The 16,306-nt window shown below is 39.1% G+C and overlaps 1 protein-coding gene across 9 annotated transcripts in view; it reads right to left on the bottom strand.

Moving 5' to 3' along the window:
* The window catches only part of LOC146690920 (bromodomain adjacent to zinc finger domain protein 2B-like), a 55,917-nt gene that overhangs the window by 17,082 nt on the left and 22,529 nt on the right, over window positions 1–16,306 (bottom strand). For 7 of the 9 annotated variants that reach the window (XM_085434099.1, XM_085434092.1, XM_085434091.1 and 4 more), the window contains 13 exons: window positions 10,891–11,050; window positions 7,523–7,705; window positions 7,228–7,359; window positions 6,771–6,946; window positions 6,420–6,614; window positions 5,392–6,057; window positions 4,619–4,680; window positions 4,084–4,505; window positions 3,601–3,891; window positions 3,112–3,172; window positions 2,052–2,160; window positions 1,815–1,916; window positions 1,289–1,499 (listed from right to left, as the gene is read on the bottom strand). In XM_085434099.1, coding sequence (XP_085290225.1) covers window positions 1,289–1,499; window positions 1,815–1,916; window positions 2,052–2,160; window positions 3,112–3,172; window positions 3,601–3,891; window positions 4,084–4,505; window positions 4,619–4,680; window positions 5,392–6,057; window positions 6,420–6,614; window positions 6,771–6,946; window positions 7,228–7,359; window positions 7,523–7,705; window positions 10,891–11,047 — 2,767 coding nt within the window. In that variant the 5' untranslated portion in view covers window positions 11,048–11,050. The remainder of the gene's footprint in view (window positions 1–1,288; window positions 1,500–1,814; window positions 1,917–2,051; window positions 2,161–3,111; window positions 3,173–3,600; window positions 3,892–4,083; window positions 4,506–4,618; window positions 4,681–5,391; window positions 6,058–6,419; window positions 6,615–6,770; window positions 6,947–7,227; window positions 7,360–7,522; window positions 7,706–10,890; window positions 11,051–16,306) is intronic. The other 2 variants (XM_085434100.1, XM_085434095.1) reach the window with 2 other exon arrangements.

Genomic DNA, 16,306 nt, shown 5'->3' with positions numbered 1-16,306 from the left:
CACTGCCATAAATGCAAACAACAGAGTAGGCTGATTTTAAAGGTGTAATCACAACTGGAAGTTTAGGTCGGAGACTAAGAGTCAAACCCATTTGTGGCTGTCCAATAAGACAACAAATCTTGTTGACAGCAAATCAAACAGCAAAACACTCGATATGTCTTTAAGCATGAAGTAGGAACAGTTACCAGGTTTATAAAGGCATATAAATACAGACAAAGCCTACTGTTTTCAAACAAAATTTTTGATGTGAAGCCTGCCTCGATCACGAGATTTTCAAGCATTTTTAAAGACCTGAAATTTTAATCTGTCAAATTTAAGACAAATGGTCCAAAAAGATGGACAAATTGAGGAAATGCAGGACTGTTGCCATCCATCCCAGGCATGAGAGCCTTGCGAAGATCACACCAAGATCAAAACACGCAATCCCTGAAAGCAGTAAAAAGTAAAAAGCAGTCGAAGGGTAACAGGCAATACCAGCAGAAAACCACAAATGAAACCACTGGACACCAATAAAAACACAGCAGTGCAAAAAGCTTAACTGGATGCTTCACATTTCTTTGTGTACATTCTGTGTAGAAAAGGCCCAACTGAGGCAACTGTGACAAAAAAAAAAAAAAACAACCCCTTTTTTTGCACGTTATCAATGTTTGGAGGACCAAATGCCATTGTGCACTCCCAAATGTGAAACATGGTGAAGGGAGCAATGTAGTCTGAAAGCTGTTCCGCTACCTCAACTGGAAAAAGGAAGATCAAGGCACTTAAATAAATCAAACAGAGACTGAATGGAAAAGAACCATGTTCATATTTTGGAAAGCCATGTCAGCGTCCTGACCTCAACCCAGCTGAGATGCTGTGATATGAACTGATCAATCAGAAAATGCTGATGAACTCTAACAGTTCTGCAGGCAGGAATGGTCAAACTTCATCCTCACTGTTCTGGAACTAAGCTATAAGAAAACGTGATGGAGGCCTTTGCACCTAAAGGACATTTTCCAAATTAAGACATTCAAAGTTTACCCACTTCTTCCAGCTTGCACTGACTTTAAAACAACTTCTAATGCTAATAGTTATTATCAGTAACATGGAAAGCTGCATGAAGCTGCATAAAGTCTAATTTAGTTAGACTTTAACTATAATTTAAACTCTGAAGTTAATTAAAATTACTGTGAAGAAATTTCTGATAAGAATTCTGGGTTCCCAAAAGGTTATCAATGATTTCTGAGTCTCCTGGCAGTCTAAAGCCCACCTTTAACAGGTGCCATGGAAACATTTTTCCACGTTAACTGACCTTGAGCTTCCAGCTTACGAAGTAACTTGGCATCAGAGACATCTTGGAAGTTATTTTCACCACCATTTAGAGGATAAGGTTTCCACTGTATAGCCCCAGTGCTATCACCTGTCGGCTGGTGCTCAGACTTTGTGCGCCGGCTGCGCCTCCCATCCATCGCTATGATGCTGGGAGCAATCTCATCCTCAGCCAGTAGGAACCACTGTAAACCCTGGGTAATTTGAAGTAGATACAAGCAGAAGGATAAAAATGGCTAGCTTAGCGCTATAAACTCCATATACAGGGTCATTTTGATTTTAGTCCATTTCTATAACCTTCCAAAGATGCTGGGTTTAAAAATGCAACTTTCACATAAATTTATTTGCAATTTTCTGATTAGCTGAAATGTTCTGCAAAATCAGCACTGAGAGGCTAAAATTAACAAAAGCTACTAACTGTACACCAAAGATTGCACATAGAATAATCACTGTTGTTACTGTGAGCTCACGTCTGTAAGAAACGAACATGAAAAAGTAGAAGCCTTTACCTCGGGCCCTTCTCTGGCTTCATAGAAATCCCCAACTTTAATTTTTGTACTAAAGCTGAAGTTGTCTCGTGAGATTTCAGTTATTCCATTCCTGATTAAGTACTGCAGACAAAAGAATAACACACACTAATTAATCCATAGGTAGGAACCACCAAACGTTACATAATCCTTCAACAGTCTGATTAGTACATGCAATCATTAAAAGCTCTAAATCCACTTCTCAGAAAATACCACTACCTTCACTACATCAGGATACTGTCGGAGCTTTTTCCCACACGGTGCAAAGTAAGCCACCTCGCCTTGTAGACGCCCCGCTACAGTCCTGATGCGTGTCTCTCTCTGCCACCTGAATGGAAAAAAACAAAACAAAAAGACACCGAGTAAAACATAGTTAATATAGAATTGATGCTCACAGTGTAGTCTGTGGCCTTGTTGTTCACCAGAGTGTAAATAAATGGTCACTGGCTAGCCCAGCAGTTCCCATGAGCTCCACTGGACTACAGCTTACAGAAAACACATGTAGGATCGTATCCCAGACAGCAAAACTAGGCTGAAATATAGCTTTGCGGCCTCTGCTTCCTGTGAACCTGGTAATGAAAAACATCCCTACAAGATGAAAGGCTGTCCTCGTTCAAGCCTGCAGAATTTGTGGGCAGGGAGCTGCTAATGTTGCATGTCTGTTTTGAGGCTGGATGCAATTAAACCCCAACTGCTGTCCAACTGACAGGCCTCATTTAATTTCCATCCCACTATGATGTATTACTCACAAAGTCCCCAAAGGAGAGAAGGTATATTTTTGTGGTCTGCTTCTATTTGGATATTGATGAAGATGTCACCGCATTCAAATCTGGAAGGTTTTTTTGAGTACCAGCTGCAGTCTTTACCTCACGATTACCACTTTAATCTCCAGTGTGTCTTGTTTACACAAGTCAGCAAAATCTTAAAATTACATGGTAAAGGAGAGAATGATTTGTTAAAAGAATAAATATGTCATATTAATTTAGGTTTAACTGAAAACTCTAATATTTAACTGATGTGGCAGACCTGCAAATATAACTGCACTGTCTGTTGGTGCCCATACTGTGTGTTTTAAGCTGCTCCACCAAGAAAAAGCTAGCTGCAGCTGATGTGCAAAAGGTCACTTTTCAGCCATCAGTGAGCTGACATTTTACTTTAACACCTACAGCCTAAACACCAACACTACAGCAAATATGACACTGAGAACAAATTGGGCATGGTCAGAATATCAAACCTTTATCTGGCTCTTTTGATACAAAGTGCAGGCTCAAACTCTCACCCAAACTCAAGAGGCAATCGCAGAACTCTCTCATCCGTAACCCTCCTCCTCCTCCCCGATCCTAGAAAACAGGAGAAATGACTCAGCGCTTTTCTCGCCTTCTGAGGGACCTGAGCAGACCCGCCATCCGTTAAACTATAAATCCTGCTTCAAGGAGACATATTTGATGCCTGTTGTGGCTAACGGTTTTCAGTATTAAACTACAGTCCGCATGTGGGTATCGATACGCAACACCACACCACACAAAACAGCATTTTAATGTTTTGTAGGAGGGTGCAAACCTCAGATGCCCCAGAGGTTCAGCAGTACAAGTAGCATATGCAGTATTGAGTAAAATATGCTATATTTTTACTTTACAAGTTTGTTGACAAGATCGTTAATTATATTTTACTTCAAAATGCATCCTCTCCTCTCACTGAAGCCTGAATTGTAGCTGAGTTTCATATCAGATTGATATTTCATCTGGATTATGGATTTATTATTTATTACCTGGCTGCGAAGCAAATGTGAAGGGTGGCGATGGTGCACTTTGTTTGCCCATTGCTCCGGTGCTGGTGGTGGGGCTGAAAAAACTACTATGTAGACTTGGAGGTTTGGTAATCTGGATGTTGAGCAGGGAGGGGGTGGCTGAGAGGCTCGAGGAAGACTTTTGAGTAGACAATGAGGTTTGAGCTAGTTTCAGAGGACTTCTTTCTGCATCGCTATCTGCTTCTGTCTCAACGGACTCCTTGACATCATCCTCAAAGGCATCAGAGTCGCTCCCCAGGATGCTCTCTGACTCTGTGGGGGATTCCAGTGTGCCACATACAGAGAGAGATAAATTATTACCTAATTAACAGTCCACACACATTCAAACCACACTGAGCACAGCTAATTTCCAGGACCTACCTCATATTTCACAGCTTCTATCAGCAATAAAGTATGATAATGTTATTCTTTATTTAATTAAAAGACAGGTCTAATTAATCTAACCTGAAAAACTGCTCCCAGAATCTTCATCCTCATCCTCATCGTAATCGTCCCCTAAAGAGTCGTCCGAGTTTTTGCTGCTGTGGATATCAGGCTCACTGCCTCTGACCAAATCTACAGGCAGACAGGATGTGTTGGTTCTGGTGAGGCTCCTTCCCGAATGCAGCGTCTGGGTAGTTTTCCTTGATCTGGGTTCCGATGAAGCAGAAGTCTTAAGAGGGGAGGCGGAGCTGTCCAACATTTCCTTGGTGCCAGTGCTCAAGTTGATAGGCATGGAGCAGGGAGGACTGGTGGCTGCTAAGAGAGGCTTGCTGTTGGGGGTGCTGCTCTGGATGCGGGGCTTAGTGATGAGGGCCAGAGGGGCATCCTGAACTGCACCGTTGATCGCTCCGTTAGGATAAAGGTTCAGGAACATGTTGCTACTGCTGATGTAGAGAGAAAACAGCTCACTGATACGACTATAATTCAGGTGGTGTCAGCAACAGTGAAGTGGACGCTTAATTGTGATTTTCTGTTTTTGTTTTCTTTTTGTTTTTACCAGCTTTGGCTCTTTGGTCGCTGAGAGAAAACTTGCTTCACAGAATCCGTGGAATTGAGGGGCTTTATAAATAAAAAAATAAAAAGGAACACACAAAAAGGAGGAAATAATTACACCAACTGTCACTCATATTACACTGCTGTGGGCTGTAAATTAAGGAATTTAAGGTGTAATAAGTGACAGTAACAATGAAGAGATGGCTCGAGCCTGTCAGAAACAATGAAGAAACCCGGGCGGCTATGGGAAAAATATTTTCAAATTGTTTGGCTTACAGCCATCATGAGACATTAGCTGTCATCTTCTATTTGTTGCCATTGTCAAAATCTGGCAATCAAAAGCATGCATTTAATGTACAGCCATCATCCGAATTAAAACCCCTCTTGTTACAGATTGCTACATTTCCCTCCTTCTTAGGATAGCGACAATAACAGAGTCCTGCAAAAGAGGCCAATTTCTCTCTCTTGATAATAAACAGCCCAAAGCATAACAGAGCTAATTGCTTGTCAGTTTTGTGAAGTATTCCCACAAGAGCTAAACACACTGTCACTTCTAGTGATGTAGTGGTCAGATGCTCACCAAGTATGATAAAAGCCCAGATAAAGGCGCGCGAGCATTTATTCTCTGTTGTGAAAGAACAAAATCATTTCATGACAGAAACCATGGTGGCTGATAAACAAATAAAAATAGGATTATGTGTGCGTGGATGCGGAGGAGGAAACGCTTTAGGCTTCATTGCTGTCATTTATTTCATGTGCTTCGATACTGTAACTCACCTGTTTCGATTTAGAAGTGTGTAAGAGTAACAGGCTTTGATCTGGGAAGTTTCCACTGCTGTCCTTCGTGTTATTGATGGGATGTCTGTGTTTGTTAGAGGGCATCAAAAATTTGGGCATATGGGACTCTCCTTTTGAGGCCAGCAGTGTTTGTGGTTTGGGTAAAGACGACGAGAAAGGAGTTTTGGGTGAACAAAGAGGTTTCAGTGGGGAACACTGAGAGAGGGACTTTTTAGTGGAGCAGAGGGCAAGAGGTTTAGGAGAAGAGGAGACAGAAGCATGCTTTGGCGAGGATGAAGGATGGAAGCGCTTTGCTGATGTTAAAGTGGCCAAATGTTTTGATGAGTTGGAGAAGGAGATGGGGCTGGGAGAAGATCTAAAAGGCAGAGGACAAGCCGCTCTCTGGGATTGTGGTAAGGGACTGTTGCTAACTGCCAGTCCTGTGGCCTGTATGACACTGGTGTGCTGCTGGCATTCCTCTTCTGAAGTCCTGGGCCTCTGGAGAAACAGTGCTGCAGACTGAAGCAGGCCAGCAGGACTGGAATAAGACTGGGGGTGATAAAAGGAAGTCAAACGAACACTGTTACAATGTCCGTCTTGAGTTGAGCTGCCATCAACTGTGCAAGGTCTCTTCTTTTTACTCTCGGGAGTGTTGTGTGTCAGCCGCTGAGTAGGAGGATGAGGCAAACAGAGAAGACAGAATGTCATTTCAGCTCCTACTGAGAGAGCCTCATGGTGGCAGCTCTGTCAGCTAGCACAAAGCCTAGTTTGACACCCACCAAAGAGGCAGCTATTGACAAACCAACTACCATCTAATCAACAGAAAGCATTTTTTATTTTTCAAATACAAATTAACCTTTATTTGTTCTTACCCTAGAAACAAACTAAAGCAAGCTTTTTCACATTAATCAACTATTAGACTAAAAGGAAAATATTTTGAGAATGTTTTCAGCAAAAACTGATCTTAACGGATTTTCAGAGCTTAGCTAAACACACTGTTTACAGAGCAGTTCAAGAGACGCACTTACTTTGACTTTCTGCTTAGCTGGACTCTGTTTTTCATAACCCGACTCTTCACTGTCGCTGCTCTGGTCATCATCATCTTCCTCTTCCATATCGTCAGGGTCGCTGCTGCTCTCCTCAACCTCGCTGGAGCTTTCTGACTGAGACTCTGATTGGCTGCCACTCATGCTCGATGTCTCTAGTGGTCTTTTGTTGGGTTTCTTAATGGTAATAATACAAAGTCAACATTTTTTTCATTAGGTTATAGAGGAGGGACTAAACTATAAACTTTCAATAGATGAAAACACTAAAGTGAGTTTGCATGGAGTGGAATACACCGCTATCAAAGGCTCTTAAGTGTTTGACCAAATATTAACCTTTTGGTTTGCTTTCTCAACGGCTTTCTGATGTAGCTGGCCCGGCTCATGACTGTTGGCTTGAGGTGTCTCCTTCTTTCCCTTTGCTAGTAATGAACTAGTGTTCATAGCAGGAGCGTTCCCAGCAGGAGAGGAAGCACTCCTGCCATTCACTGTTCCATTAACACCTAAAGAAACTGGCATTGCACATTTATTTTAGTGGACACTTATGAGAACAAGTAATATGACTCATATTACTATCAACATGTTAAGAGGACAATTAAAAGGAACAAGAAAAGTATATGAGGTTAACGACCACACAGTAATTGCACTTAACAAGGCAAGTTTTATATTAAAAGCAGTATGTAATTTGTGCATACGCTTTCCTTGTTAATCACTTTTAATTTACACGTCCTTTTTATTGCCTAATAGGGCACAAAAGTAAGACTAGGGAATAATTTCTCACGAGATCTTTTACCTGAAGGCCGTGACTGGAAATCAACAGGATCGTGGCTCTTGAAGGTTGATAAAACAAAGGGATGCAGACCTAAAAGAGGGGGGAAGAAGGCTGCAGCTGCTCTGGTTTGTGTCTCAGATGTCCGCCACCAATCTGAGTGCGAGAGAAAGACATTGTACAGTTAGGCATTAATAATCTGTTAGTGAACTAGTGGAGAATTGGATTTAACAGCCCTATTTCACAGTATTCACTAGATTCACATCCATTATCAAAATGAGAAAAATATGAAATATATAAGTATCTTAAGCATCATTACCTGGAAAAGTACCAAGCTGTGATGGAGCAGCCAAGGCAGACAAACCGAGACATCCTAGGCCTCCAAACTCAGAGCAGCTTGAACTTGATGCGTTGAGCGCGACAGGAGAGTTGGCTAAATTCAAACCATTGGGGCTGACAGACATATTTACACATTCATCCTCCATTATTCGCAGCGAATGACCTGGAGAGCAAAGTAAACAGTTATAAGAATCACTGAATCTACTGATCACCATCCAGCTTCCTATCAAATCTTTACATGCCTACATGTTGATACAATATATTCCCAATACAGTGACTATATTGTTAAAGAAAGAATGTATTACCACACATCACAATGGGCTTCATGATGACATGTAAAAGAAAAATATCCAATAGACACAGATCATACAGATCATACAATTCATACTTTTGAATTTTAGCCACTGACTTACTAAAACGAGTGACTAGAGAGTTAAAATAAAAGGATGACTAATCATCATCTCTGCTTGCGTTGCAACAGATCTAAGCTGGATAAAGCAGGATCAAATTAAACACAGGAGCTGCTGGTCCAGAGTCTGTATCTGGTCACAAGCGATTTAAAGAAATCACAAAGCCTTAGAAAATGAACTAGGGCTTTGCGCACCTTTGGGACTGACACAAGCATGAATAACAAACTCCCTTTTTCTTAAATCAGAATTAGCCTCTCAGTATTTAGTTAAGTGTCGACTGAAAATAAATAAATAAATAAGAGGACAAAGAACAGAACCTCGTAGTACAGTGAATACTGACAGTGGCCTAATAAGTGTTATCAGAGACAGGAACAAATTTCCATTAATCAAGAGAGAGAAATTTTATTTCTGGATAGTTGAATAACATTTAAAAAAAAATTTATTCTTTGGTCTTAACCTTTGGACTTCATATGTCAACAAAGTAACAAAGGGATAAAATATTTCACCAGATTAAAAATGTAAAAAATGACCAAAAAGAGGGCAATTTTCTTAGATATCAGTATTGAATCAGACACTTGCTCTTCCACTGTTAAATATAATAGGTGGTGCTGAATAAAACAGTTCAGAGATAAGCTCACAAACTTAGGAATGCTCGACTATAATTCTGTTCAAAGGAGTGTTGTCATCGGTGGGCTTGTGATACGTACCTCCCAAAGGGGATGAGAAATCTTTGAAGGAACTCAATTTAGTTAATACTCTTAACAATGATGTGACTACAGAGGTGCGAGTGCGCTTTCAGCATTTACTGCTCAGTGCAAAATAAATTATCTGGGAAATTTCTATGCACGTTGAGTGTAAGGATGCAAAAATGAATTATTTATGAGAGTGTCTGTTCTTTATTGTGATAGCATGGTGATAGCATGACACACACACACGCACAAAAACACACCAAAGCCACAACTGGTTTTGCGGGCATCTTATCATGAAGGAAAAAATAATTACAAACCAGGATATGTAAATTTGCACATTATTTTGCGGTCACGGGGCATCTGACAGCTTACGCATCACTGTTGCTTAATGCATAATAGCTTTGGCCACAATTAGTATTCAGAGAAACCAAGAGATGTTGGTGGCTGTACGCACAGTGTGAGGCCGACAGACGTGTCAAATCACACAAAATAAACGGGAACTAAAAGTTGTCAAAAGAAATCCACAAGGACACACACAGCTTTTTAACTGTTGACATTCATTAATTCAATGGCCTTTTCATTTCTATCAAAACTATAACATGTTAAAGCCTGGAGGAAAGGTGCCTTAAATCCTCGACTGCATTGTGAAATTTGAATTCAGTTCTTCTGGAGAATTTAGCTGGATGGCTCCTTTAAATAAATTTGCATTTATAATTTGTGGACCGTCTGAAAAGTCAGTCAGAATGATGGATACGTTTAAAATTTATATTCATAGCTAGTGAACTGAAGACTGCGGGTTCTGCATGCAGCACTGCACTATTGAACTTCAACCTCTCTATTATATATTTTTACTCTGTCTGAAATATGAGTAGAATAACTGAATAAATAATTAATTAAGATCTGAGAGTGATCTAATTAAGATCTACGCTCCAGTCTGTAAGCCTTTAACCTTTCATTCAAGGGGGTTAACAAAAGTACTGCATTGACAATTTCAGAAATTTTTATACATAGTTGAAATAAAAATATAGATTCAGAAGGAATTACACAAACTAACAATTTTAAACATAACAATTGTTTTCAGTACTTGGATGAAACTCCTTTGCAGTCAATTACTGCCTGATGCCATCTTTTTCCTGCCTTGAAATCTTCTGCCTTTGGCTACCACGATTGTGGATCTCTTAGCCTTCAGTTTTGTCTTCAGTAACTGAAAAGGATCTTCTATTAGATTAATATCGGGTGATTGACTTGGCCATTGAAGAATATTCCATTTATTTGCCTTAAGAAACATTTGCATTGCTTTCGTAGTTTACATTGGGTCCATTTGCCCTGTGAAATGTTGTTCATTCAATTTTGCAGGATCTGAGCAGAGAGTATAGCTCTGTACATTTCATAATTTATCCTGGTACTTCTATCAGCAGTCACATCATTAACTAAGATTAGTAATTCTGTTCCACTGGTAGCCAAACATGCCCATGCCATTACATTGCTTCCATCATGTTAGACCATGTTTTAAGTCTATGCTGTTATGCTTCGGATCAGGAGCAGTTTCTCTCCTTCTCCCTACTTTTTATACTTCCATCTGGTTTCACCCAGCCAAAGTTTTCTTTTCTTGCTGTTAACCAGGACTGGTAAGGTGTTTTACATATTTTAAGATGTTTATAATTTTGTCTTTCTGTATAAAGAGCGGTTTGTTTCCATGGTTTTTCTTAACCATGGAAATAATTCTGTGATCATGTACTTTAGTTATCTTCTATGGCCTTTTGGTGTTGCTAAGCCAGCAAATGCTTTCTTTCTTTTCTGATCTGGTCACTTGTAAAATTGCTATCTCTTTGATTTATCTGGTTTATTTTGATCTTCCTGCTTAATGATGGCATCCTTGACGTGCAGTCACATCTTTTTGGATATGATAAAGAGAGTTTCAGTGAACGTCTACCAAATGCAAAATCGACTCCACATGTAGAACTGTAAGGGAACAGGCCTCATCTGGCCATGAAACTGTTCTGTAAGGCAATTGTTTAATTTAAGCCTCTATAAATGGGACTATGTATAAAACTGTCAGTATTTATTTATTTATTAGTTGGGGGGTTTTTTTTGTTTTTGTTTTTCTGTTTTTTTACACACAGCTAATGCAATACTTTTCCTAAACCACTTGGATGAATGTTGAAAGTCTTACTAACTGTAACCTTGTTATATTACTTTGAGCACATCTAACTAAGTCTAATGTAAAGTTTTCTACTGTCTATACATACCAGAAATGGTGATGGGAGAGCTGACTATAGGACTACGGGTCGCTCTGGACTTGGTGTGGAGTTTCTGGGGTGGAGCAGGGGATGAGCTGGCTTTAGATGAGGCCATATGAAGGAAGAACGGTTCAGGTGATGAAGCCAGGGGTCTACCAGACTCCATTATCTGTCAAACACAATTTAGTCAACATAAGATACAAAGGAGAAAAACCTGCTTATGGCCAACATACCACTGAGACTCTTATAAGACTTTATAGGCAGAATTACCACATCACTTTAAATAAATTAGAACAACACTGGACTAAAATTATTACTATATATGTTTTGTCCCATGCAATACATTAAAATGGAATATAATTCCTTACATCAGTAAAGAATTTGCATTTGCATTCTGATACCTTAACAGTGACGTATCATTAAGTCAAATCTTGGCACATAATCCATTTGCAAGCAGACACAGGCCTCGACTATACTTGTGACAAGTCATTCATATCGAAAAGGTCTTCAAAGCTCTTTAATGTGAAACTAGTGCAATATAAACTGTGATCATGAGAGAAAATTGAATTTTTTAGCCTCTTAGGAAACCCATTTTCAGTTTTCCTTCTATAACCTTTACATCAAGTCCATACAGATGAATAAAAGAGTGGTAAAGTAATCTCTACAGTTTTCTCTCATGACCCATAGCCTTTTGTTACCCCCCCTCCCTGCCTATCATCCAAATCACACCACAGAGATTCACAAAGAGCATGGATTTTCCATTAAAATCTTTTTAATACATACTTGCATATTGTGTTTTACAGCCAGCCTTTGTTACGGTATTTTACATTACACCAACGATTTCTCCCTGGTGGTTCTCAGGCGCATCTGATTAATTTGAGGAGACAAAGCGACCCTCTGAATATCAAGTATCATCCGTCACCAGGAACAGCACTGATGAGAGATAAATGACAAGAAAGCTTCAGCCATGCTTCATTGGAAAGGACGACGCTCGCTACAATGGCTGGCTGCGAGTTTGTGTAGAACAAAGGCGCTTCCATATTTATAAAGCATTATTAGGGGGGAAAAAACATTTACTTTGACCTCGCTACATTATACTTTTCCCTTCATTCTATGATGTTTAGTACGCTAATGAAAACAATTCTCTCCATCAATTACCTATGAATCACTTGTTTAAGTAAAATATAAAATTCAACATCATAGTTGATTCTGAGCAGTTTTACTATACTATACTCAACAGTAGACTTTAATTACTTTGTTTCTTCATGTTACTGCAACATGCTGCAGATACTGTTTGTTACTAGGAATTTTTGTAGTGCAGAATTAACCTGTGTTTTCCCTCAATACAGCAGCGAGTACAATATTCTGTTTTGTTTTTTTTAATGACATACCTTTAAAATCCATTCAGTGAATTTGGTTTAAGTGTGAGTGCCAGAGATGACACGCAGTACCAAAAATGGATAGATAAATAAAAACACCAAGTTCCATGGATGCAGATAATTTCAATTGGTTCACTAACTAAATGCAAATAGCAGAGAAAACATAAAAGCAAACATAAAACATATATGCATATATAAACTACATTAATATATATTAAAGCATTTACTTCATGTACTCCTTATTTACATGTTACTTTTGCACAACAGATGGCTGCTGCTAACAATTATAAATCAGTAACAGTCAACAGCATGGATCAGCAGTAATCTAACTGCAGAGACAGTGTCGTTTTCAGCTAATGGAAGGCACACTCTAGAGACAAAAAAGGTAACCAACAACCTGAACACCATTTAACCAGGGACAGAGCTGAACAAAACAAAGGTGCTCTACATTTTCTTTACCCATCTATGAAGAATGTGGAATGAGTATGTAAAAGAAAACAAAACATTTCTGGTCCCCTTCTAATTAGCATCAGCTCACAATGTTAAATCCATCTTGTAAGACATTAACGTGCCATCCTTTGCTTCAGAACAATACATTTCTTGTGAATGTTTGTTTTTGGGTTGTTGTTTTTTTTTAACATGGGGATATAGGGAAATGTAAAAGCCAAGAGTGATTGAAACCTTCACAGTGGCTGAAATTAGTAGAGAATAAATTAAAGCCAGTTATGTGAAGCTTTTCTTAGCCTACCCCAAGTATATGTACACACACAAAATGTGGAGATGCTGTGCAGACCTTTATGTGAAAATGTCAGCAGTCACTGTAGGTACATAACAAGTGCAGTGGTACACCCACAGATCAGTTGGAAGTCCATACTCCTATTAGTTTCAGTCAGTTCCTCATTCCACTCATGTCGTCTAAATACAAGTTATGGTTCCCTGCCTCGACTCCCACTCCACCCGAAGAATGATAAAGTGCCATGTGTGACCAATACCACCAGCTAAGACGGAATCTTCAGCCTAACCTACATCAGGTGCACATGGCACCATCTCCAGTATATTACTCATACAGTAAGGCAGATAAGTATGTTTGAGGCAAAAGATTGCCTGCTTGGTCTGATAATCATACAGTACAAAATATATGAATCATCATTTCTCCTCGAAAAGTAATAGAAATAAATCAACTGTGACTGATTATTTAATTTAACTGACACTACAGTGACAAAACTATATTTTGCATAAATGACAGTACTGAGCAATTTTTTGCTTGTGATAGGTGTGAAGCAATGAAAATAGTACATGTGCGACACCACTCATTTGGCTGCAGTCTAGACATCGGAATGAGGTGATTATTGTAATTAACTAAATTACTATGATGCCCAATCTAAAATATTCTATATATAAACCTGCTAAAACATCACTGGTATATGTTATATGTTAAGCGTGGCATCATGACAGAGGAACTGTGCAGTCGGTACATAAAAAACAAAACACTGCACTGCTACATTATCAATAGTCTGCAAGAGCAGGGTTACTATTCACCTCAGGTTTGCAATGACCCCTTTTTTTATTGCCATAGTAGGAGACAAAAGAATCCATGTGCTCTCCAGATGTTGTGTTCATCAGTAAGGGTCAAGTTGGCATAAAGAACAAACAGCTCATACAAAACTTGTGGGTGTGGATAAATAAGACAATTATGGAGAAACTTGTTGACAAAACTGACCAGTGGAGACAGACCCAGAACAGACTGCTCTGTGACACTGCAGCACTTGTCATTACGATGACACACCTCAAACCACCATCACCACCACCAGAAAGTCTGTGTGGTCAGCAAAAAGATCCACCCGCATCCTACTAACGGCATAATAATCCACTTTTTGCTCTTGAGAAATGCATGAGGGGGAAAAAAAAGAAAAGAAAAGAAAAGGCACAGGGATTTTATTATAATTTTGCTTGGAACAGGCAAAACAAGAAGCCCTTGTTTTACCTGTGCCAAAAAAGGGGGGAAAAGGCCATTTCTTCTAGTCTTGACTGTTTTTAACAAGTATAGAATGCTACATGGGAAACAGTCATAGTTAAGATGGCAAATTGACTCTGACGAATGGCATGAGGCCTTAGCATGACAAACGAGTCAAATGATACATTTGTCCTTCACACTGTGCATGTGGATCATTATCGTGAGGAGTGATCTAGCGCTGGGACGTGAAGCCGAAACAGGAGTCCCACATGTTCTACACAGTCTGACATCCATCAAAAACACATTCCCTGAGCTCCTGCCTTCTGCTGCCCCATCAACAGCAAGCACTGGCAATAAACTGTGTAGCTGTGCCTGCAGTTTTTAATTAGACGCATACAGAGAAAGAGGAAGAGAGGGGGTAAAGAGAGAGAAAAGAACAAATAATTTCATGCACCTCAGATGCTATTAATCTGTTGTTGGCTAGGACAGGGAGAATGCCATCCAATTACTTATTTTTCTCCATTGTGAATTGATTGTTAAAGCAGTATATTTTACAACATTAACTTACAATTAATGAGGGCAACTGTAAAAATTAAAGATACAGTATGCCTGTTCATTGCCTAATTATCCTTAACATTCCAACCATATGCATGTCTTTATTTTGTAAGGTAAGCCAACTCTTATTACAAACAGTCACATGTACACCGTTGTTTTGTTATTGAAAACCACATCCTCTATACTTAATCGTTGTAATAATTCCTTCAGCAAATAATGGTGCAAAATGATTATTAGATTATGATAAACTGAGATGATATTGTGAGCATATAACAAAAAGATGTAAAAATTGTTGATACTTTGCAGTTTTTTTGCACACTTTGCAGAACACGCATTTAAAATAGCATTTGAAATAAGGCTTTCCTATGCAGTTTCACTTGGCTTTAGACTGACACACAAGTCTTACAGGAATTCAGCAACTCAGTCAGTCAGTTAATTTTCTGAAAAGATGCATAAGCCATATAAAGAGTGGGAAAAAATACTGAGAATATAAATCAGGTTCAATTATCCAACAGGAAACAACTGTAAAAATCTAACATGAGCACACTGCTGCTACAAGGCTTGGTAAAATAATTGCTTCAGAGTAACGGATGTCTTTTTTATTCCACTGAACAAAAGACTCCCCTGCTATTATGATTATTGCTTATTTACTCAGTAATCAACTGTAAAGGGATCACGTAGTGGATTATTAGAAAGAACTTGCAAAATCTGTCTGTATATGTAAAAAGGTTTTGAGAGTCTTTATGGTTTGACACTGCATTTGCAACAACCTGTATTTTCTAAATAAGAAACAGCATTTAATAAATGTGAAAATATGAGGCCTAAGAGAGTTTTTAAAGCCTTTGCTCCTTGCTGTCAATGTCCAAGAAGAAATAAAAGGCAGTCAAGATCAAGGTAAACAAAGCTATCACAGTATTTTCACTCCCAGCTCCCGTCTGTCTCACTCTCCAAAGAGCACAAAATAAATCACATGGCAACCGTAATGGGAGGTGGGACTGTAGTGTGCCAAATGAAGCAATAAAAAAACATCCTGAGTGTGCCTTTCAAGGCATTAGTGACACTGTGTCCGTATGTCCACTGTTTTATTGAAGCAGATGATTCTGGTTATATTCAAACCAACATCTGTGCACATGCTGAATGCCCTATATGAAGGTCACAAAAAGGGATCCGTGATTTTAACCTTAGAATGTGACACTGCGATAATGAAATTTCAGGCTGTAAAATGAAAACATTAATTTTAATAGCTGATCTTCTAAATCACCATTCTAATGGACATGTGAACACATCTCTGCATTAGAGTGATGCAGAGAAACCAAAGAGCCCTCAATGTCGCAATGTCAGGGAGAGCATGATTAAGAGGTTTATAACAGAGCACTGATCTTCCAGCTTTCACACATTCAAAAGACACTGCAGTGGGCACATGAAAGACGGAAAGACAAGAAAGCTTTTAAAAATCAGGCTTCTTATTTTTAAAGGACGTTGACTAAAGGTTAATGCTTACTTTATTTTAGTTAGTTATAGTCTTCCTCTTTTCAGT

The sequence above is a fragment of the Copadichromis virginalis genome, linkage group LG16, assembly GCF_057382275.1.
Source record: "Copadichromis virginalis isolate Kocher_CV1m ecotype Utaka linkage group LG16, C_Virginalis_male_GT1.1, whole genome shotgun sequence".
Classification (NCBI taxonomy): domain Eukaryota; kingdom Metazoa; phylum Chordata; class Actinopteri; order Cichliformes; family Cichlidae; genus Copadichromis; species Copadichromis virginalis.
Note: the sequence above shows the minus strand (reverse complement) of the source record. Positions and strands in the feature narration are given on the sequence as shown.